Genomic DNA, 23,073 nt, shown 5'->3' on the forward strand with positions numbered 1-23,073 from the left:
ACAATAAGCAGCTTTATCAAACTATTACTATTGTTGCTGCACCACAAGTAGTTAAGAACCTGAAGACAGTGACACAAACATAACAACACCTTGACATAAACTTCCTGTACTTGACTGAAGTTAAAGGAAATCCAGTGGAACAAAACCAGCACTTGCAAAATAACAACCAAACCCACATAAACCAGGCCACACGTCACATTGAAGGCCCAGTATGAAATCACTTAATTATTTTTTTAGGTGTTTCTATGTAATGGTAGCTAACAGCTTGTAGAAATTAATATCATTCTATTGACTTTATCATTAATTTTTAAAAATGGAGCCTTCTGCTTCGACAAAGTAATTTAATGGTTTTAGAAAAATGAGATATAAGGATATTAAAAACTTGATCAAAATTGAAATACAAAGGAAATAGGGTTAGGGACTAGAATATGTAGAAATTCTATGCCTCTATCTTTAGTCTTACCTTTCAGAAACACATAAAATGCTTTCATCATTATATAGAATATAATTCAGCCATCCCAGAAGCCGATGTTACTTGTTTAATACAAAATGTCTTCTTTAATTTCAGACAGAAGCAGCAACTAGGGAAAAAATAAAAATACAGTGCTTCTAAAGGCATGGCACTTTGGTAATGATGCTACCAGATAGGGATTTGCCCCAACTATCTTGTAAAGGATGACTTCCTATTTTGCTAATAACCACCAGCTACATAAAATCATAGACCTCCAGACAGAGCTTTTATTCCACCACTCCATGTAATCTTTAAACCATGTAACAAAATTAATCATGATCAATTACATCTATCAGAGCCTTCTATGGGGCTGTGGAAAAAGCTATGATTAGAATCTTTATTCCATGCTTTTCCATTAATCTGTGAAATCCATTTCATATGGTATTTAATTGTCTTTTCTTAGAATAATTTCTAACTTTTCAAAAGTACAAACCAAATAATTTCATACTACGTGGCTGATGGGAGAAAGAAATGGCAATTGGTTAGGAAAAAGTCCAAAGCTTTCCAAAGCTTTACTTCTTTCTTTCATTTTTTGCACTGCAGTTAACTAATGTAGGTCAACACACATAGTGTCCATAGACCTTAAAATACCTTGCTGGAGGAGATCTAAAATTTTCTGTTTGTCTCACATTCTTCATTTCTTTATTTTGTACTTTTAAATTCAGAATATGCATCAAGTACAAGATTGTTTTATCACAAAAATGATGGAAAGCTAACTCACTTGGAATTGTTTGACACGAACTAAGACATACCAGTAGGAATAAACTGATTTTGTTTATTAAGACACAAAGGGGGGTTGGAACTAGATGATCTTTAAGGTCCCTTCCACCCCAAACCATTCTATGATTCTGTGATTCCTTGTGATGTTTAATCATTCCTCTCCCATCTTCTCAGGAGTGCCAGTAAGTGTTATAGTGAACCACAGGGAGCTAAGCAGTGAGTAAAGGATGGCTAATTACATACTCACATCCTTGAAAATACATATTGCTATGAGGAGAGCAGATAGGAGCCTATATTCCAAACAACTTCTTCACTCTATTTTAATTTCTGGGACGAAACCTAGTCAGGATCATTACACATCAAATCTTGTAGTATCTCCAGACTCACCTCATGAAATATGAAACAAAACCGTGGTCTTACATGGGAGTTATAAATAAGTCATGCAACAGTTGTTAATTCAAATGGTATTAAAATGCAAAGCAAGTGGAACTTAACATTGGTGCTCTCTCTTGATCTAAGAAGTTTTTATTCTATGAGTAATCCCATTGAGATTGGCATCAAGAAGAGTATTAGAAGCTGGATCATAATGAAGGAACAGCAGATAACAAGAATAATAATCCCTTCATATCTATTTCAGCAGCCAAGTAGACTGAAAGAATACAGAAATACTTGCTGGTATTTAAGGGTTTTTTTTCAAAAGTTTTACTTCCCTAGGGAGGGTCTTACAACTATTGTTTTGGAAAAGGTGACCTTTACATTGCTGTTACCATTATAACAAATATTATTCATACACTACCTCAAACTGAATCGCATACCCCACAATATGCAGAGGTAGGTAGGTAGGTAGGTCCTTGCCCAGAAAGTTTACTCTCCAGTTAAAGATATAACAACTGGGTGCAATTACAATTAAAGGATAAAAAATTAAAAAAATAAGGAAAAAAAACCCCAAACAGCATAAACAGCCCTACAAAATAACTTAAATAATATACCTATTAGTCTTATTTTTTATCATATTATATGCACTGTACCTCATCACCTAAATTCCTCTCTTACAGATGTTGCTATAGAAAGGAGCTTTTAGGAGAGACTGCACAAAGCTGTATTTGAGCTGCAGAAAAAACTTACTTTCATGTTTGGCCACTTCATCCCTCAAGAAAACACACATTCATTGAGAAAACTCCCAGACAGAAGGAATTTTCCTTACTGGTTTAGTAATGGGGGGAGAAAGACTAATGTTCATCTACTCCAGCTGCATGCATTAAGCAGTTATTTTCCCCTCTCCTCTGGCATATAAGATTAAAACAGGAGTCAGCCCAGGAAAGAGATGGAGGTGTGAGTGTGATCTATAAAATGAAGAAGATCACTGAGAAGGCAAATACAAACTGACTGGTTCATTTTCTCCCACACTAGTAACAGGAAGCATGAAAGGAAGCTAGCAGTTGCACACCTCAAGACAAACAAAAAGAGATGATTCTTCTCACAGTTGCATAATTGCAAGGTGTTTGACACAGGATTCTGGGTGTGCTAGAAATGTGCATGAGTTCAGGGACAGCTTGGACAAGCTTATGGAAGACAAATTCTCAGGCACTTCTGAGGGATGGAAAGTCAGCACTTTGTGATTTGTTACTTACTTTGCAGGTCCCAGATAATACTGAGGTAGTTAACTCCATTAAAGTGAGAAGTTTTCTAGAAGGCAACACAGAAGTGCTGACATCTCACAATGTTGCTGAGCTATGAGCTTTCCTGGTATTAGTAAACTAGCAGAGAAAACCAATTTCATGCTTGTCTGCTGGAGTAAATTCTCTGACTAATTCGTTACAAATATGAAGATGCCCTGGTCTCCCAGTAACCTTGTCTTACACACTGGTGGAGAGCTGCGGTGGCCCACTGACTGCTGAAAGGCAGCATGAACACCACTAAAGAATCACTTTGCATATGCTGAGAAAAGCAAGCCTAGAGAAGTTAAGCTCCAGTTGATGCTCAATACTAGCTGGAATGATGATTTATAAGATTGCCTAGTACACATTTGCATCTAGGATGCGAGACAATGCTCTCATCATAAATAAACTAAAAAGCCCTTAAATATGTTGTCATTCTAATTTTAACTTGGCAACATCGCTGAATATTCTAAGTGCTCTGAAATCTTCACCAGCAGACTGCTATTAAAGTTGCAACAGAAGCTTAAAGTATGGTTTGGGCCCATAATACCAGGTACCAGAAAGGCTTCTCACTATAGTGAGTAATTCTGATTTCTTGAGCTCCACAGGGAGCATACACACTAAAATACTCAAAATAGGTAAAATCCATAGATTCAAATTAACAACAATAATTTACTGAATCAACTAGATTAAAAGTTTGAGTGACTTGTTTCTGCAGTAAACTCTCCTTCTGAAGTGGGAAGAAGTGGTGAGGATAGAATGAAGTGGGGTTTTGGTCCAATATTATAAATAACAAAATTATATCAGAAGTAGATAAGGTGCTGATTTTCTGTGAGGCCTTTAAATTCTAATGAATAAGCCTTTCTGAGTCTGCCTATAAATTCTTAGAGATACAAATACCAAACAGCAGCTCTCGTTGAATATAACACTACATCACAGATCTAAGCACCAGATCAAAAGATTTGAGTATATTGTACACTGTAGCATCACAGTTCTGAGCACCTATGGACTATCACTGAATCCAGTTTTGGCCAGGATGACCTAGGATAACTGGTAAGCAGATTATTTTGTGTGTGTGCTTCTTTTTACCATTTAATGGACCAATTTGCACCCTAACAACAGTCTTTAATTATGTAAGCAGAAGATAACTCAAATGAATTTTAATGTGAATAAGTCATCACTTTACTTGACTCACATAGTCCTGAAGAAATGAAAAAACACAAACTCCCTTATCTACATATTAACCTTCCTTCTTAATTTTCTGCTAGGGTTACACAGCACAGGAGATGGAGGGTCTTTTAGCATCTACAATCTGCATCTGAAGAAATTAACCTTTCAAGGCTAGCTAAATAAACAAACAAAAAGTTAATGTACCTATCACTCGTAAGAATCACTTTAACCCAGTTCATATTTGTATGTGCTAGATGTGAGATAAGTCATCAGTCAGTGGAAAGGATTGTACCAAAAGGGAGTCTCCCCTGACTTAGGAGGCGTCAATAGTCACACAGTATGCTTAAAAGGTTTAACATTAAAATGTTGAGATGCGAGTTTCTCCCTTTTGTCTACACAGAAGCATAGAATCATTTAGGTTGGAAAAGACCCACATACAGGAGCAAAGATTTCTAGGAAAGCCTGATCAGAAATGTTAACATAATAATATGACAACAATATAGTACCGCGTGAAAAGACATCATTATCAAAACACTAAAAACTAAAATTACTGCAATTAATACAATTTAGTTATGAAGACTCATGGTGACTGGATGTGGTGACAGTCCGACTGAGGAACTATCCTCCCTTGTTTAAAGACATTTCTGTCATCTTTACAAAGAAAAGTCAGGTAATTCATCCATTAGCAAATTATAAATGAGAGAACTACAAGACGAACAAATAACAGATGACAGACTGGGCAATTTAATTTTATTGCCATTTTTCATCCTTTTCTTTCTGCCTTTTCTCGGGTAACAGCTTAAACCTTGCAACATACATGCAAGCTCATCCCAAAACACTTTGTTTATGTCTTGATGTTGTAATGGTAGTCAACTAACAAATTTTGCCTCAGTCCATAAATGATTTAAGGCAGAGATTAGCTCCAGGAAGGATAGTTTTGCTATTAAAACTCAGGAATAGGACCCAAAAGATTGGGCTTTGCTACAGACTTCCAGTGTAATGCTAGTCACATGAATCCCAGCCCAGCATCACACAGACAAGCAGCTCAGCTGATGGCAGAGCCTTGTCCTGATCCTGAAAGGCTGTGTGTTTGTTCAGTGTTTACACCATATTTCCCAGCACTTTTTAGCTTTAAAAACAATTATCAATGTATGACAATAACACCCTCTTTGAAACTTTGCATTAAAACAGGCGGAGTCACGCAGCAACTGGTCTGACCTGGTTCATGTTAGCTCAGATGAAGCATGCCTGATACAAGGAGATATCTCTTGGCACCAGCCAACAAAGTCACAGATGCAGCTGGGAACCCAAGCGTTGGGGAGCAGTGGTGGGGTGAGTGTCCCTCTGCCGTGTGTCCTGCTTCATTCCAGGCTCTTCAAAGAGTTTCTGCAAGGCTTACCATAATCAGCGGACAGGTGGACCTAAATAACTTGCTCTGAGCTTTGCCAAGGTAAAATGGAATACATTGGAGCCAAGAACATTTAAGGAACTGAAATAAGGTGTATCATGATAAGGTGTGGAGTATCTGGTGAGTCGCTGGAGGAGAGGAGCTGGAAGCAGGGCATGCTTGAACCTGCAGTGGATTTCACAGGGAGATCTCTTTGCTCCTGCCAAAGTATTATGGACTTCAGAAGGCTAGGGGGACAAGAAGTGGGGATGTCAGGAAGGGGATGCAGGGCTCTGCCTGAGCAGGACTCATTGGAGGATCGGAGCCTGGTATTAGAGTTTTCTAAGAGTAATCTTTCCTTTGAAGATAAGTTGCTAACAGTAGTAGTGAGTAGTACACTTCAAAGGCTTTCCTTACTTCACCTCAAAGTAAATGACTGCTTCCATTTATGCCAATGTTTACCTATCAGCTGGTGATTAAGTGATCAAGCAGATCAGGGCTGATAAGCTTACCTGGCTGATAGCAGTGATCAAAATGAGTTTTCAAAACTATCTATATGATTTAGAAACACAAACTAAGTTTGTTTCTGGGTTCTTTTAAATACGGTCACTGAATAGCAGTTCTATGAGTAACTTTTCTATTAAATGCTAGAAGCAACTTCACTCTGTAAAAATATGTTATTGTGAATCCTTTAAGAATTTCATTTGCTTGCCCATGAATTGCAGCACTAGAGGAAAATAAAAGCTTCTGTTTGTCAAGGTCAGGAAGACAATCTTGAAGACATGCTTAGAGGATATTCTGCATATGCAAAATCTCCATGGCAAACAGAAAGTATCCCAAAGGTATTTTCTTGAAACCTTGCTATCTTTAAGGAAGTGTTGATTCTTTTGGATCGAACTAATTAAATGCCTGAAGTACTCCTATGGCCACTATGACTTTTTTCTAACGGGTCAAGGAAACCCCTAGGTGAATATCGGATTCTATTTTTAATTATGTTTGAATTGTGTTCTTATTTGCTTTAGATGTTTGCAGTGTGGATCGCTACGCTTCTTCTTCTCAATGAAGCCAAAGGTAAGACACATGGTTGATAAAGTCTATAAGCAGTAAAAATCGTGGGCAGTTTACAGCAAAACATCTATATTTTTGAAAAAGGATGTGCTTTGGAACAGATTTAACATGCTTCTTCATTAGGGGCACTGTCATGTCTTTCCCACATTTAACCTATTGCTTTTTAATTCTGTAGAGGTTTTTACAGCTAGCAAACTGAATGGAATTTAGAAAGGTATATTTATATGTAAATTGATACCAAAATTCTTCCAGAACAGTTTCCCCTACCCACCCTCAACATACACCAGCATTTATGGTAACTACAACAGTTATAATGCCAGTCAAGACACTATGCAGAGAACAAGAAAATAGTCCTGGTCCAATAGTCCTCTTTGCCAATAGGAAAGAACAGCTCAACTGGGACAGACACACAGAAAGAGCAGAGAGAAACAAAAAGACAGAGTCCAAAAGTTTGCTGGCATCAAAGGAAAGACCCCTATGAACATGACTTGGTCACTTGTGGAGTCTCTCGCTGTAGCTCCACAATTAAATCTTCTCTTTCTTTAGATGTATTCCAGTCTACTCCTGTGTTTGATACAGAGTAATGGAGTAAGTCACAGTCTGACGTAGTATGAATTTCTCACCTCTCCTAGGTAACAATAGCTCCTCATTGTTTTCAGTGTCTTAAGAACAATAAAAACTATTTTGGATTTCATAACTGAGGTGTTTTAATGGTGGGTAAGGATGACATTTCATGGCAACACCTGTATGTCGTATTTGCATCATTACTGTATTAAAGTCACAATAGAAATTGGGAAACTCTAGTCCTTCAGGCACAGACCACACATCCTGAGGCTGTGCTTTACTTTATGCTTCCACTCAAATTCCACTTTATTGCTTCCACTAAAGTCTTACGGTAATAAAAGTATAAGGGAGATGTTTAATATACATTGTGAAGCAACCAGAGGTATCTATCTTTGGTTTCGTTTTATCCCTTAATGAATTGTTGCATAAGAAATAACAATTTAGATAATTCCTGGAGAATTAGAACTAATTTGAACTACTACTCTGTGCTGGCAGCGAAAGCTGGTTTGTTCTCTGGATCCATAAAGGATCAAGATTTTAACTCCTTTTTCTGGTGGTTGTGTTAATATTTTTGACCAAACACATCCTGCATTTCCTGAGTTCATCAATCTGAGCTCTATGCTATGCAACAGGAATTAGTGTTGAAATTCAAGTCCCTGCTACATGCACAAAGCACAAGAGCACAAATGAGTCCCTTAATGAAAAACTGAGCACAAGTACCATCCTAATTTGAATCAGTCACTTTCTGCTTCCCTGGTATAAACACTATCCTGCCAGCTTCTTGTAAATTAGTGGCAGCCTAACCTGCTACTTTCCCAGAACACTAACAGTTCTCTTTGTGTACCCCAGGAAGACAGGTTTGCTACAGAAGACTCGGATGCTTTACGGATAAGCCTCCTTGGTCTGGAATCCCAGGGAGAGAGCTGGCAGGCTTGCCCAGCTCTCCAGAATATGTGAACACCAATTTCCTTCTTTACACTAGAGACAACATCATGAAATACCAAGTAAGAAACTGCTTTGTTCTTAAATACTGATAGCATACAATGTTCAACAAATTATACCGTTTCTTTTCTCCCATATTTTAAATTATAAGCCTCCCAGGAGGAGCCCCAATTCTCTATTACACATGAAGAACCCATCATAATTTTCTTCATTTCAGGTCTCCGATGAGCCAGGTATATTTACAACATATTAATCATATCCTTCTAACACAAGTCATCTTCTCTACAGTAAGCTAGTGACCCAAATTCAGTTTCAGGATTAGCACTATAAAGCCAGAGGCAGGGAAGACAGTACAAAATGAAAGCCCATTTTTGGCTCCAGATTTAAAACATATTTTGGGCCCATACACATGGCTCAGGGATGTGGTTCATACATATGATTACTAGCTCCTCTGAACTACATGTGATTGGTCTCAGAGGCTCTTCTTATGTGGTTGCCAACTCTGAGCCCTAAGAGCAGATAGAAGTTAAGAGTGAAAATCAGAAGAGAAAGTACTCATGTTCACCAGAGAAAGGATGGAACATGGGATTAAAAAATTAAAAGGAAGTATAGAAAAAAAAATAGAAGACTACAGAAAATGGAAGGAGAGGGTGAAATCATATGTGGAAAAAGAAAGAAACAACCAAAAAGAGAATAAAATGGGGATATATAAAGAAAATAAATATGAAATGTTTTTTTGAAGAGTGGAGCTGAGGGAAAAAAAGGAGACTAGTAAGATGAAGAAAATGACTTGGTAAGTTATATCATGGAGAGAGCTTGGAGGTTTCTTTTCCAGAGAGCTGAACCAGGTTATCCCTCATGAAGACACATGAGGTAGAGAAGCACAGTGAGCTGTATGGAAGAAAAAAGTTAAAATGTGAGATTATCTACAACAACTCCAAACTAGTTGCAGCAAGAGGAAACTCTGGACTGTGACAGACAAATGGAAATAGCCAAAAGGAGCCTGCAGGACTGTTTAGGATGGATCAAATCGGAACATACTGGGAGACACTTGCAGTGCGTCATCCCTTTCCTTTGAAGAGTAGCAGGTACTGAGAAAAGCTCACAGCAGGATGCTCAAGGTGTTGGATGTGCCAGGGCTGGGCTTGTCCATAACATGAAGCAGTTTCATGGAGCTATGGACTAGTCTGGTGAAAAAAGAGAAATGGCCATCAGAGAGTGTGAATTTTACTTGGGTGAAGAGCAAGAAAAATGAAGCAAATTGGGGGCGAGGGGTGGGAAATTTGTTGCTCTTGTTTACTTACACTACATGAAAAGGTAGTTTGATTCTTCTCATATAAATGGCAGTCACAAACAGCAAAGGTGTTTAATGATTTCTCCTGTTGAGTTACCTCAGAACAAGTCCAGCTGAGAGGGCATATGAGGTTTTAACTTTAATCAATCCTTCATTGAAGGTGAAATATGTGCTAATTAGTGTATGATGTCCCCTTGTAAGCTTACAAAACCATAACAAAAAATAAGAGACAAGTTTTAAAACAATCCAGTATTGAGAATTTCTTAAAAAAAAAAAAAAAAAAAAAAAAAGTCTTCCTTCCCAATAAACCCCAAATACCTGCAGCTTCTGATGTTGTGATGTTATGAGAAAGCCTGGTGGGCTTTCTCATAAAACATAAAGAAGCTTAACGATGAAGATCTTCAAACAAAAAATAAAGAAAAATATGTAGAGGTTCAAGATCAACCGCATACTACCTTGCAGAAGTTGCTATCTTTCTATTTCTATGGCCAAGTTTGGTGAAATCTTGTGTTTACATGGCATGTTGTACCAGTATATCTCAAAGCATTGCATGCCAATATCATTAGTTCAAAGTGAATAATTTGTTGAAGTGATTAATTGATATCCCCCAGCAAGGCAGTATACATGTGAGGAACGAGACGTATCTCTACAGAGTCCAGAACTATGCCTTATCCATGGGGTACTCAGCCATGCATCAAAATGTACTCTGGGATGGAGCAATCACATCCTTGTTCTTTGTTGGTTATCTTTTTCACACAGAAAATTTCAGCTACAAGTCCTTCAACTATCAAAGCTTCCAATTTCAGAACACACAGGAAAACTCGCTTCCTTATACATGGCCATCTTGCTGGAGCAGACCTCCCCTGGATATCAAAGATGTGCAGGGTATGGTATGACTATTTTCTGACAGTCATTTTACTTGTATTTTAAAGCTCAGATATCCACATCACCTCATCAACTGGTTTAAAATCCCCACATAACATTTACACCTCTCTTCTCTTGTTAATTCAGGGAATATATGAGAGGAAAACCCTCAGAATGAAGCTCACTTCTACATGACCATCCTCTTGTTCCAAGCTATAAGTATAGTGCACTTCAGCCTTCTGCTGAATGTCCTTTCGCTGCATTCAGCTCCACAGAGAAAGCTATAATTGATTGATTTTTCAATTCCTTGCCAACAGTAAAGGGGAAAAAAAGGTCACTTTTCTCACCTCAGCAGAAGGTAAAAATAAACATTTCAGTTTGAGTGAGGCATTTGATCTAATAAAAACAAAATGCTTCTTTCAGCAGATTGGCTTCATTTTCTTTAGGCCCATCTCAAAAATTAAATTGTTTCAGAATGAAAAATCAGAATGTTCCATTGCCAGAAGTGTATAAACAGAATATTTTGGTTAAAATAGATGAACTTTGGGGCTGAACAATTCGAACACATGCATACAAATTTGTGAATCCTTTTAGATGCTCCAGACATAAAAATTTTGATAGATAAAGCTTGGACAATAAAAAAGAAGTAATACTGTCCTCTTGTTCTAACTGGGGTACTGTCATTAGGAGAAGCTGATACCCTAAAGCAGACCAAGGCATCTAGAATGAAAACAGAACTGAAGCAAGCTTCTGTTTGTCTTAAAACACTGCCTCCACTCTGCCTCCATGTGGTAACTCTTAGTATTGTAGGAATTAATATACCAGAGGTGTGGTTTTACCAGTCACAGAAACAGAGCCCCACATATAGCAAAAATTAAAAAAAAAAGAAAAGGTACTTTTTGGATATACCCTGCTACAATTCATATCTGTTTGCTTCTGTTCTACTGTTTTCATGTTTTCTACCAGTTCATGTTCCACACTGAAGACGTGAACTGCATTTTGACTGACTGGAGAGGTGGCTCCAATGGTTTGTACACCGAAGCAGTTAACAACGTTCGCATTGTGGGGGCTGAGCTGGTATATCTGGTGAACCTTCTTGAGGTAAAAGTATCCATGGAACGTGAAAGCCAGGGCATAGTCTGTATGGTAAAGGCTGAGTTCAGGGTGGCACCTTTAGGTTTGATGTGATTGAGTCAGAAGTACAGAGGTACTCAACAACACAGCTGAAAATGTCATAAAATCTCTAATCCTGCACGAATGGGAATACCTAGTTTAGTGTCACATCACAGATAAGTCCCTAAAGGCTTACAGGCCATAGTTCCTGAAAGTTTCACGTATGATGGGCTTTATACTGGATAAGACATCAAATTAGAGACTGTCTAGCAAAACTGGCAAGGGTGAAGAGCGGTAATAGAAGCCCAATACAGTTAAAATATCATTCTGTGGGTCACACACGCTGCCTCCTGCAAGAACTGAATTGCAGCACAGAAATGAGACTCTCCTGCAGCCAGCAATGTCAGGCTTCCCACAAAGCAGCTCATCTGAGCCTAGCACACCAGCAGCATTCCCAGCAAGGTCCTCCCTGTTCAGCAGGTCCTGCATGTGGGGCACTTCCATAGCAGGACGGCCGTTTGATTCATGCAGAGGGTATGCCACAGGCAATGACAGACAAAGGCACTGAAAACTCCTCCTCCACAGACCCATATCCTGATGGGACTAACAGCCTCAGGGGTGAGGCAGTGGGTCATTCACCTTTTGGATAAGCAGTCAGTGCAAATGTAGGGGAGCTATTGCAGAAATCCCCTTTTTCTTCTTTTCTGTTGTAAAGGCCAGTTCCTTACAAAAATTACTCCCATTCAGAGGCATGATATAAGAGGGGAGGGATGAATTGGGAACTGCTCCTCTTTATATACAGATCCTACCACCAGGAACAGTAACTTCCCACCCAAGACTCTCCGCTCCATCGCCCACTGGTCTGGCCATGTCCTGGCACAGCATGGGGCCACGATGCAGTGCCACCAGCTTGTATCACCAGCTTAACATGCTTGTTTTTTCCTTTCCATACATCTTCACAGAAAGACTATGGCTACTCTCCTGACAACATTCATTTCATCGGCCATAGCCTTGGAGCACATGCTGCAGGGGAGGCAGGGAGAAGGAAACCTGGCATTGGAAGAATAACAGGTACGGAAGCTATTTCAGCTGGTGAAGCTTTATATTTTTCATGCACCTGAAGAATCACTGCTGCCTTATAAACACACAATACAGACTACAATGTTCTCGTTTGTCAAATTAACACAAATGAAGACATGTCCTATCACATGCCATGCATTTCACATGTCAACATTCACAGCTCTGAGAAAGGTTTGACTGCAACAGATCAGAAAGGCTTAACTATCCAGACTGTGGCTAAACAGAGGTCAATTTTCACAGGTTACAAATCCTAGGAAGAACTTGGTTATGATTTTTAATGATACAAAAGAACAGGAACAAAATACTGTATTACACGTGGAATAATAGACTTGTAAGACACTACCAACTCATTGGCATATTTGGTTTTAAAAGCCCACTCTAATACGGCTTTTTAACTGTTCAAAAGATTGTAAATCTGAAATGAAACATTAAAAAGCCTGGATCTAGTATGTCAGGATGAGACAGTAAATAGCCATGGACACCCTGAAAAGGAAGAAAGCTGTTAGTCACATAGCTACACAGAAAGACACAGCAGCATGACACACTCAGGCATCACTGTTTTTAAAGGCTCACTATTTTCTGCTTTCTCCTTCAGTCACTTCTTTTCTCTGCACAGACATTGCTTTGGCAAAGCTGTGTACACAGCAAGCAGTCACACAAGCAGTTCAGGGTAACAGAGATCAGAACTGTGTTGCTTTAGGCCTGAAGAGACCTCGCCGACACTGAAGTGAAGGGGAAACGTTTTCAACCAACCTCTTTTGGAAATAAAAGAAAGATTTTTGACCAAATAAAGTTCTCAAATAAATCTGCACACTCAGAGTAACATAAAAATGTTTCATATTTTTTTGCTAACAGGCAAAAAAAAAAACCCAAACCTTTCCTTATAACATTGTTCCCCAACAGCAAGCCAAGTGCCCATCAGAATTTTACTGTGCTGCAATACATCCAGCCATCTGTCTATTAAAACCCTGCTTGTTTGCTGGCTGTGGACCACAAAATGGATTTTTATACATGGAGTAAAGGCAGAAATGTAATGACATACAGTGTATATATACTGTATGGGATGACATACATATAGATTTATTTACTCAAACAGATTTATCTCCATCCATTTAGGTTTGGATCCAGCTGGGCCCCTTTTCCAGTATACTCCTACAACGGTTAGACTGGATCCTTCAGATGCAAAATTTGTTGATATAATTCATACTCATGCTGGTCATCTTTTTTTTGACTTTGGTAAGTTTTCATACAAAAGCTGGCATCAACACAAAGCTTGGCCACAGCCTACCTGAGAGTGAGCAGCCTCTTCCTTGTGCATTTCAGCTCCAGGGATTCTTCAGCCTTGTGGCCACCTGGATTTTTACCCAAATGGGGGGAAGAAGATGCCAGGATGCAAACAGCTTCGTGTACCTCCTGGGAACCGGAGCATTAATGACCTTATGAGAGGTAAATATACTTTACAGAAATAATACCTCATAATAAACTACAGTTAGAAATAAAGGCTAAGCTAAGGTAAAGCCTTTTGAATGTATGTATTATTTATGTAGTTCAGGTTTTGAGTAGTGAGAGAATGCTCAAAAATGGAATATTTAAAGCTGCCCTTAAATACCTTCCAATTTTCTTTTATACTAACCAAAGTCAATTCTAGAGGGAAATCTCATTTAAAGCACGCAGACTTGTTCCTCACAACCTTTATAAGAACCTGCAGCTGTGCTGACAGACTTACTGAGAATTCCACACATGAAGGACCTTGAATGAAGTAAAATTTCATTCAAGGATAATCCAAAATTGAGTATTTTAAAGTCTGAGCTTTCCTTCTCTCTAGAAAGACATCAGTATAGCTGGGGTTAGACACTCTCACCCACACCATCAACAGCTCTGTCTTCAAAGGGAACAGCACAAGGTTGAAAATATAGAAGCTGATAAAATGACTGCTCCATTGATAGTTCACGTTCTTCAAAGAAAGCAGGGCAGTTAATCAGAATTACCCTAGGATCCAGTACAATAGATTCCAAAAATCCTGTGTTCTGATCCAAACCTACAGAAATGAGAACATTTGTTATTCACAGCTAAAGGTTTTGAAATCCCTATCTCTAGTGAAGTAATTGGCTTTCAAGAATACTCTGTCTTGGAACTGGTAGGAGAACTCAGTAACAAAGAGGACAGGAAGTTGTCTGTGCACAAAGTTGCTGGGAACCAAAATACTTTCCAATCAGACTGCATGAGAATGTCTGCATTTTTAGCAAGAAAAAACACAACTAAATAAATATTTTCCAGAGACATTTCACAAGGCTGTTTGCAGTGCTGTGTGCTGAATGAGAAGCTCAGCTCTACCGAATACGAGCAGATAGAGTTGGTTGTTCATGCAGCTCCTAAAAATAGAGACAACCATAACTCCTGCCTCTTGGTCAAACCTTACTTTTGTGCATATCTCTTCTGTTTGATTTACATTTATGTAGTGCTTTTATGTATGAAGTGCTTTAGAAATACTATTTAGTAACTTCTTTCTACAGCTTTTGATGCAGTAGGGACAGGAGTATTATGTTCCCATTGTATAGATGTTAAGTGAATTTGGCACTAGCATAAAGTAAGCTAACTGTAAGAGCTGAGGTTTTAAAGTTAAAAGCACAGACCCTTCTGAATTAGATTTAAAGGAGAAACTGTAAAGAAAGCATACTCAGGAAGCCTTGATGATGCAGATTATTTTCAAGGAAAACAGACAAAAATACTTTTTAGAGAGGTTTTGACATGTTTTTTTCTTTCCTTATGCAAAGAGCAATATGTGTGTCAATTGGTGAATACCAATGGGTCTGTGTTTAAGATGCATAAATATTGACAGTAGGTGAAATTCTGATTTTAACTATAAACTGTGCCAGCTTGCAATTACTTCAGTGCCTCCAAGACTTCACCCTATGATTAGGTGAGCCCACACACAGGCTGAAGCAGAGTGGAGCCTGTTTTTATGCAACTTGGCTTTAGTATATTGTTCTTTCATAGAGGAGATAATACTTGTTACAAGAGACTTGTAAATATAACCCAAACAGCACTTTCTTGTTTCCTGCACTAACTGCTTATAAATTTCACTCTGTTGGGAAAATGTACTTGTTTCAAGTAATTCTGACAACATCAAGGGCACACTGCCAAACATCTCACTTTTCAGAGCATTTCACAGAATCACCTCTGTCAAATGACTGCAGATTTTCTAGAGCTTAAAACACTGAAAGCCACTGAAGTTAAAATAATTACTACAATTACCTTTAATTCTAGAAATGAGTGGAAACTGTGGTTTTACAAAATACTATGTTGTGATAATGGTAAGCAAATTAAAACTACTTCATAGTAACTACTATATGCTTTTAAAAAGCTATAGCTATGAATTAGTCAAGTCTTTGACATATCAAAGGGAATTTCTCCTAAATCCTCCTCAGTTCTAATGTTAAAGTAAGAGCAGTTAAATACACATAGCAGGATGGAAGGCTGCACAATGTCTACCTCAGTGCATCACCACCTCTGTTAACTTCAGCATGAGTACAGGGACACACAGATTAGAATCAAGCTTTTCCCCATAGAAAAAAACCATATGTAACTATAAGTACACTTTTTATTATAAAACCAAATAATTCACACTTTAAACATCTTTTAATTATTACTATATTTTAATCTGAGACATCACTATGTGTATGAATGCTTTTGAGGAAAAAAGACCCACGAGTGTTGCTTGGGCCTGGACTTTATGTCAATGTATAGCTTTAATCTTTTTTACCTGGGCTCTTTACCAGAATATAGATCTCTTGGATGTGGACATAAAAGAAGTCTCCGGTACTATGCTGAGAGTATTATCACTCCAAATGGATTTGTTGGGTATCAGTGTGAAACTTATCGAGCTTTCGTATTGGTAAGTATCAGGTACATATTTATCTGGGGGGTTATAGCCCTGCCTTTCTTCTCTTAACAATTTCTGAGACAGCTTCTATTCTCTGGAGCGTGGGATACACGTGGTCTATGCAGACCCATTGACTACCTTCATCCAGAGCATATGCAAAATATAGGCAAAAAGTAAAACCAGCAAACTCAAAAAAAAAGAAAAAAATCTAGAAGAAAATAAGGCAGGAAACACATTTAACAAAGGGAGATACGAAGTGGCTGGGCTCACCTGTTGCATAGGTCAGCAGATAGGGACACTCTGGTTGAAGGAAGTCCATCTAAACCTGGTGGAACCCATCATCAAGAGGACAGCCTTTGGATTTCAGAAACGTTTAAACATCTGTATAAACGATAAATGTCTTCAGTATATAGGGCAGGGGAACTGTTTATGCATTGCAGCATTGCTCACACAACCCCCTGGTGGCAGAAGAAAGAAGGCAGCATAATATCCTGGTGTTTCATGCAAGGTATAACTGGACTTTTAGTGGACTAGTTCTGGCAGCACAACCGGGCACTGGTCAAGGAGGAAGATAAATGAATTTCTTTCCATCTACTCCAAAAGGAATGATTACAATACTGGGAAAAGATGTTAATGTTTGAAGCAATGTTACCATGTAACTTGAAAATTTGATGTAATTCAGGGCTTGAAAACCTCAACCCTGTGCAATTTAGTGATGAGAAGGAAATGTTTTTTTTTTCAATCTCATAACAAAAAAGTGATGATGATAATTTAGCCTTTTATTCATCTACTGTCCAAATAGCCAAAGATCCACAAATACCAGTTCCTAAAGAACCTCCCAAATATCAAAATTGATCTAAATATAACAATATAAATAAACAAACATAAAAGTTATGCAAATAAATGTAACAATGTTATTGTTATATTTATGCAACTGCAATTGAATAACTTGCACTGAAAATATATACCCTTTTCTGTTTGGTTCTTTTTTAATGGATGTCAAGGTCTTGATCTGAATATTTGATCTATTAATTAAGGTTCTGCAGGTGAGTAATGGCTGGAAAGCAGATAGACCACATTCCCAAGCAAGACTCCAAGCTTCAGTATTCCTAAGCTTCAATATCTTTACCATGTGAGTGAGATATCCATCCAGATCTCCTTGCAAATATGGTTGCCCACCCTATAAGAGTTAGCAGGCAACCTTTCAATGGACCCTGTGAAAGATGAACATATTACCTGTATTTTACAGATCAGGCAGTAAGGCACAACGTGCATTAAGGCATTTACTTATGGTCTTTGGAATTAGGACAGATTTTTATCCTGTTTCTCTCTGATTTTCAACCAGTTGAAATAAGCTGCCTTTTATCACTGCCCCAAGAAAGCCTGAAGATATGATCTGAAATCTGAAGTACCTTTTCAAAAATGCTGGGAAAAAGCTGAGATAATTTAATTACTTCAACTTCAAGTGGGATTAAAACAGATAAAATAACATCTTGTAACCCACATTGTTATTTTCCCCCAGGGAGACTGCTTCCCGTGCCCGAAGGAAGGATGCCCACTGATGGGTCATTATGCTGATCAGTTTTTACACAAAACTGAAAAAGAACAGAAAAAAGTTTATTTAAACACAGGACCCTCCTCTCCATATGCTCGTAAGTGCTCATTTTGGGTGGTGAATCTGAAAGTAACAATGAATTATATGTGAACAAATGTCTTACTCTGCTCCAGAGAGCTCCTGGAGTTAATGAGTGGCACTCGGTGCAAAATCTAGAGTTTCAAGTGTGTTAGGAACATGCAGTACCAGCATTACCTGGGAAATGCTGAGATAATTATAGAAACAGATCAACTGATGCTGAGCTCTGAGTTAGAAACCCTGTTGAAATCTTTGTTAATCAGATGATGGTTTCAAAAATTCTACAAAGCTGAAGATAGGAGGAATATTATGCTGAAACTGCAAAATTTCAAATAAAAAATTACATTGTTTTTATTGACAAAAGTTTATAAAACTAGATCATTTCTTTTTGCAAAGCTCATCAAGTCAAAATGGCGGGGAGTAAGAAGTAGTATAGTTTTAATTGTGATTTATGTAGAAGCAGCCAGTGGGAAATATGAAAATTTGTAAGTAAATTGTAATCCATTACAGGTGATGACTTGCAAGGGCAATAAATGAGAGAGGGTCTTTGAGGTCCTTATTCACTGGACACTAAAACATGGATGGAGTCTTGGGTGACATGATCTAGTGTGAGGTGTCCCCCCCCCCATGGCAGGGGGTTGGAACTAGATGATCTTAAGGTCCTTTCCAACCCTAACTATTCTACGATTCTAAGAAAGCAAAATTGAGAAAAACAAAAAAAAATTCAATCTTATGCGTCCATAAGAGCAAAAAGTAAAAAAATTAATGTGAGTGTAAAGAAACTGGCCATTTCTCAAATCTGAAAGCATACATTATTTTCAACATTTACAAACTGCTGAGTTTATAGAATTTACAGCCTGAAACTAAATATAAACTTATGAAGTGGGTAAGGAGATTCTTCTTTTAATAGCCCAAATTAAAGTCAGCACAAACACTTCCCAAACTTGGTTGCTGGAAATCAATATGTGCTATTGCATCTGAGAGCCTTCTGGCTTAGAAAGACATGTGGAATGGCAGGATTTCCTGACAGCTCTTGGGCTATGCACAGGTATAAGAAAACCCTAAAAAAAAAAAATCTATATATCAGGATCATCCTGGGAAAGAAACCAGTTTTGTTTAATACATCTGTAACAACAGAGCAGTCCAGCGGACCTCAAATCACAGTTGAGAGCTAACATGTTAACCATGAAAGCCCCAAATTGCTCAGAAGTGTAAGAAATGACAAAACTAAAAGTAAGGGCAAGTGGAAGAGCAAGGTACAGTATTGGCCGTGGCAGATTAAATACTCAGCATAGTCAGTAGGTCAGCAAAGATTGGACCTGCAATTTAGACCACTGTCAAGGAAATGAATAGTACCAGAATCATACAGAACTAACATTTAACTTAATAGTGACATTTTGTTTGCTTACAAGCACATTTGTGCAATTATTTCCTCTCCTTGAAACATATGAGAAGTTTTACCATTAGAAAAGAAATTTTCTTACAACCATAATCTATTTTATTTTGCTTTCAAAGGCTGGCGGAAAGAGATACATGTCAAAGTGTCTGCAACAGAAACCATGGAGGGAAATATAGACGTAGCCTTGACTGGAACTAATGGGATCAGGAAAAAATATACAATTGACAAGTAAGTTTAACAGGACTGTTTCAAAAATGGCTCTGCCGTTGTTACCATATTGAATTTATACACAGCTATTTTTACATGTCTCATCTTGTTCTATGCCGTCTGTGGTTTAGACTAGTAATAAAAGTAGCTGATCAGTGGTTGAAGTTCCACGTGCTACATATTGTGGTCAAAATCTGCTTGCTGGTATCTCTTGCTCTGTATTTTCTCTTCTTTTCTTTTTTGAGGATGACTGTTAGCATAGCAAAGTGGGTGAGAGAAAGAGAGTTCTATGGTTACTGCTGGACTCAAACATCATTTGGTGATCTCTGTGAAGAAAGAGAGACGCATGGCATATAATCATTTAATCATTCCCTCCTCTAGGGAATATGTGAGAAAGTTGCAGTTTGCTTATGAATGGTGCTGGAGTTGGATTCCTGTCTGCTCAGCCTAGCTTTTTCCAGTGAATTTAAATTTCATAAACTGATCCTTGCCAAGAGCACAGTTCCTCTGTGTTTGAACATAGCCCTTTTACTGGTACCCTGTACCAGGAGTACCTTTGGTTGCAAATACACTACTACTGCAGCGATACACCTACAGGTAATTTCTATGTTAGTGTCACACTGTAGTATACATTCTGTTAAAATGAACACTGATACCACAGAAGACATGAATGTAAACTATAATTTTCCATTTTCTTCATGGGTGAGAGCAAGCAGAAACACTGAGAGAACTTTTTGTCGTGGCTTATTTGAAGATAGATCTCATTTTCCAAACAATGTTTAGAATAAAACCCATGGCAATAACGACAAAAACTGAGCTGACTAATCTAGTGTTTTCATCTTGAAAGGCACAGGAATTTAAGCCTCTAAGTCCTCTGCATACTTCTGTAGATCCCTGTTACAATGTTTGTCCAAACAGTGTTTGATATATTTTATGTATGACAAATCTAAGGCTCAAGGACTTCATAAATAACTTTTCTACGTGGTTTGAGTCAGCAGACAGGACAGAACTTGGTGCTTTTGGACATGAGACATGATCCCTCCCAGTTACTGAGTTGAAACCCTCAGATCTGCGTGAGGCTCTGCATCAAGATCCCTGTGCATTCCCTGGGGAACATATTCTCCAATGACGTATTCTAAGCTAAAATTTTACCTGATATCCCTGATGGGTAATTTATGAAAAAAAAAATATAATGAAATTATAATAATAGTATTCAAAGCTTCAACTCTCATAGCATCCCACGACTCATTTCCCTTTCTGCCTAAACTGTAGCATTTTGTTTTCCTCATTTGCAAAGAACACAGAGAATCACTCCAGTGCTTTTCTCTCGGCAGGGGAACTTTCAAACCAGGCAACACATACTTGAACTACATTGACACAGAAATTTCTGGGAACATTTCAAAAGTTGAGTTTCTCTGGAAAAAGCATCCAGGTCATGCACACAGAGGCTGCATGGGAGCTGAAGAAATCACAATAATATCTGGGGAAAATGGAAATGCGTGAGTACACAATGTAAGGGTGTTCCATTCTGTGGGTGTAGAGGGGGAAACAATGAACAAAACAAACAAAATAAGAGAAAGGGAAAAAATACCCAAAATACCTTTGCATGGTATCATACCCCTTAAAACAAGTGGGTTTAAATACTGAAAATAAGAGCCTAATCCAAATTTCATGGCAGTAGCTGTGTGTTTGTCTGACTCAGTTACCCCCAACAGCTCAGGACTGCACCTAGACTTCCCCAGAGAACAGACACATCGAATCTGAAGTTCTGGTGGGGAGTAGCCCTGCACTTGTATGAAAGATAGAAGTTTTTTCTCCTCAATTGCAGTTTCCTGTGCATGCATCTCTGTTAGCACATAGCACTGCACATCAGAAACAGCTCTGCACAGTGCAACAGTATGCTTGCTTTGGCAGGGCACTTGAGGCTGACTCCAACCTACCCCCGTGGATCGGGCACCCACTGGCACTTGCAGTACATTAGGTACGCTGCTGGAGCACACCTCTTGGTTTAGTTTTAACCAAAATGAATCCAGCTGATGTGTCCCGGCACCACTCTGTTATGTAAACCAAAGTGTGGTAAGTGGGGAGAATGGAGTGTAAGGTTCCCTTTGAAAGCGTACTCCCACCTGGTCCAGATGAAAATGTTAATGGAGTCTGAGCATAAAAACAAACACATCTTAATATTTAATAATTAGCCACCAATTAGTAATTCTTCTAAAAAGTCATTGTATAACATACACTTTCGTTCTCAGTCTACTAGAATTCATGCTTTGATTTAACATGAAATAAAAATGAGACTTACATTGATTATCTTGGGCTGCTGCTCAGAAAATGTCCCATTGTGCTGAAAAATATCTCCTTGTACTCTTTCTCTCTCACCAGGTCTGTGTTCTGTGGCTGTGGAACTGTGCAGCCAAGCACATGGCAAGCCCTGGCCCTTTGCTGAGGCTTGGTGAGGAACGCCATTGTTGTCCACTGTGGCAGCTCTCACCATCTGGAAGAGGACACCTCTTCAGTCTGCAGCAAACTATTAACAAGACTCCTTCATCAGATCATTAAAAACTTGCCCAGCCCATTACAAAAGGTCTATTTCCAAATTAGTGTTTTCACCTTTTAACCATACAGGGATGTATAATTCCAGTTACAATGACAGCTAACATGTATTTTACTAGTAACACACACACACAGTGTGATTATATTTCAGAGCCAAGAGGAAAAATAATAAAATAGGAAAAAAAGTCCCAGCCAGTTTCCCTTAGAAATACACTTTATTATCTCGGGAGGAGCATCCAAAAAGAAGCACCAAAACCAACCAAATAAAAAGATAGAAAAGAAAAAAAGAAAGAAAAAGAAAGAAAAGAAAAAAAGAAAGAAGGAAAATGAAAAAAAGAAAAAAGGAAGAAGAAAGAAAAAGATCTTAAAAAAAAAAGGGCCAAGTAAAAGAAAAAAGAAGCATAGACAGCAGAATTCTTTAATAGTGCCTACTTGTTCAAGAAAAGGGCTCTTGCATGTTTTCAGAAGGATTCAAGTGCTTCTATGTCAAGAGTCTGAGGAATAATTTTAAATGAAAAAATATTAGAGTTTGAATGGTGTTGCCTGACATGTCCTTTCTTCCTGAAGAACACATTTAAACAGGATTTTAGCAGTGCATCCAGAAGACTGCTTAGGAGCGGGGACTGTGTACTGAGTTGTACAGTAGACCTTAATAAACCCTACCATCAAATTTCACCATGTGTCAAGCAGGACAACTTAACGTACAGGAAAATATTTGATTGTTGCCTTTTTCCTGAGGAAGAACTCATTGATGTGTTCTGTTCATTTCTGCTGAACACTGGGTGAGCTGGGATTCTTTCTCTATACCTGAAACAGGCATTTTCTTTATCAAAATGATGTTGCACTATTGAGGATCTTTAATTTTCTGGCAGCCTTCAAAATAACTACTTTGTCAGTATAACTTCTTTATCAGTGAAGCTGAATTTTTACCTCTGCCTTACCTTTTTGAAGTCACTGAAGTCAGGCCTAAGCCAAATTATTTGCATGAAGATACAGCATTGCTCCTTCCAAATTTGGCAGCATTTTG

General features: G+C 38.3%; 1 protein-coding gene across 1 annotated transcript; it reads left to right on the plus strand.

The window, feature by feature from the left end:
* Positions 1–6,468: 6,468 nt before the first annotated feature.
* On the plus strand, positions 6,469–21,939 carry LOC115608433 (pancreatic lipase-related protein 2-like). Its single transcript, XM_030487237.1, has 12 exons — positions 6,469–6,517; positions 7,928–8,082; positions 10,074–10,199; positions 11,145–11,279; positions 12,254–12,362; positions 13,488–13,607; positions 13,695–13,817; positions 16,151–16,266; positions 17,777–17,906; positions 19,403–19,514; positions 20,828–20,992; positions 21,876–21,939. Exons 1-12 carry the CDS (start codon positions 6,469–6,471, stop codon positions 21,937–21,939), a joined length of 1,404 nt encoding a protein of 467 aa, XP_030343097.1.
* Positions 21,940–23,073: the final 1,134 nt, after the last annotated feature.

This window comes from Strigops habroptila, chromosome 5, assembly GCF_004027225.2.
Source record: "Strigops habroptila isolate Jane chromosome 5, bStrHab1.2.pri, whole genome shotgun sequence".
NCBI lineage: Eukaryota > Metazoa > Chordata > Aves > Psittaciformes > Psittacidae > Strigops > Strigops habroptila.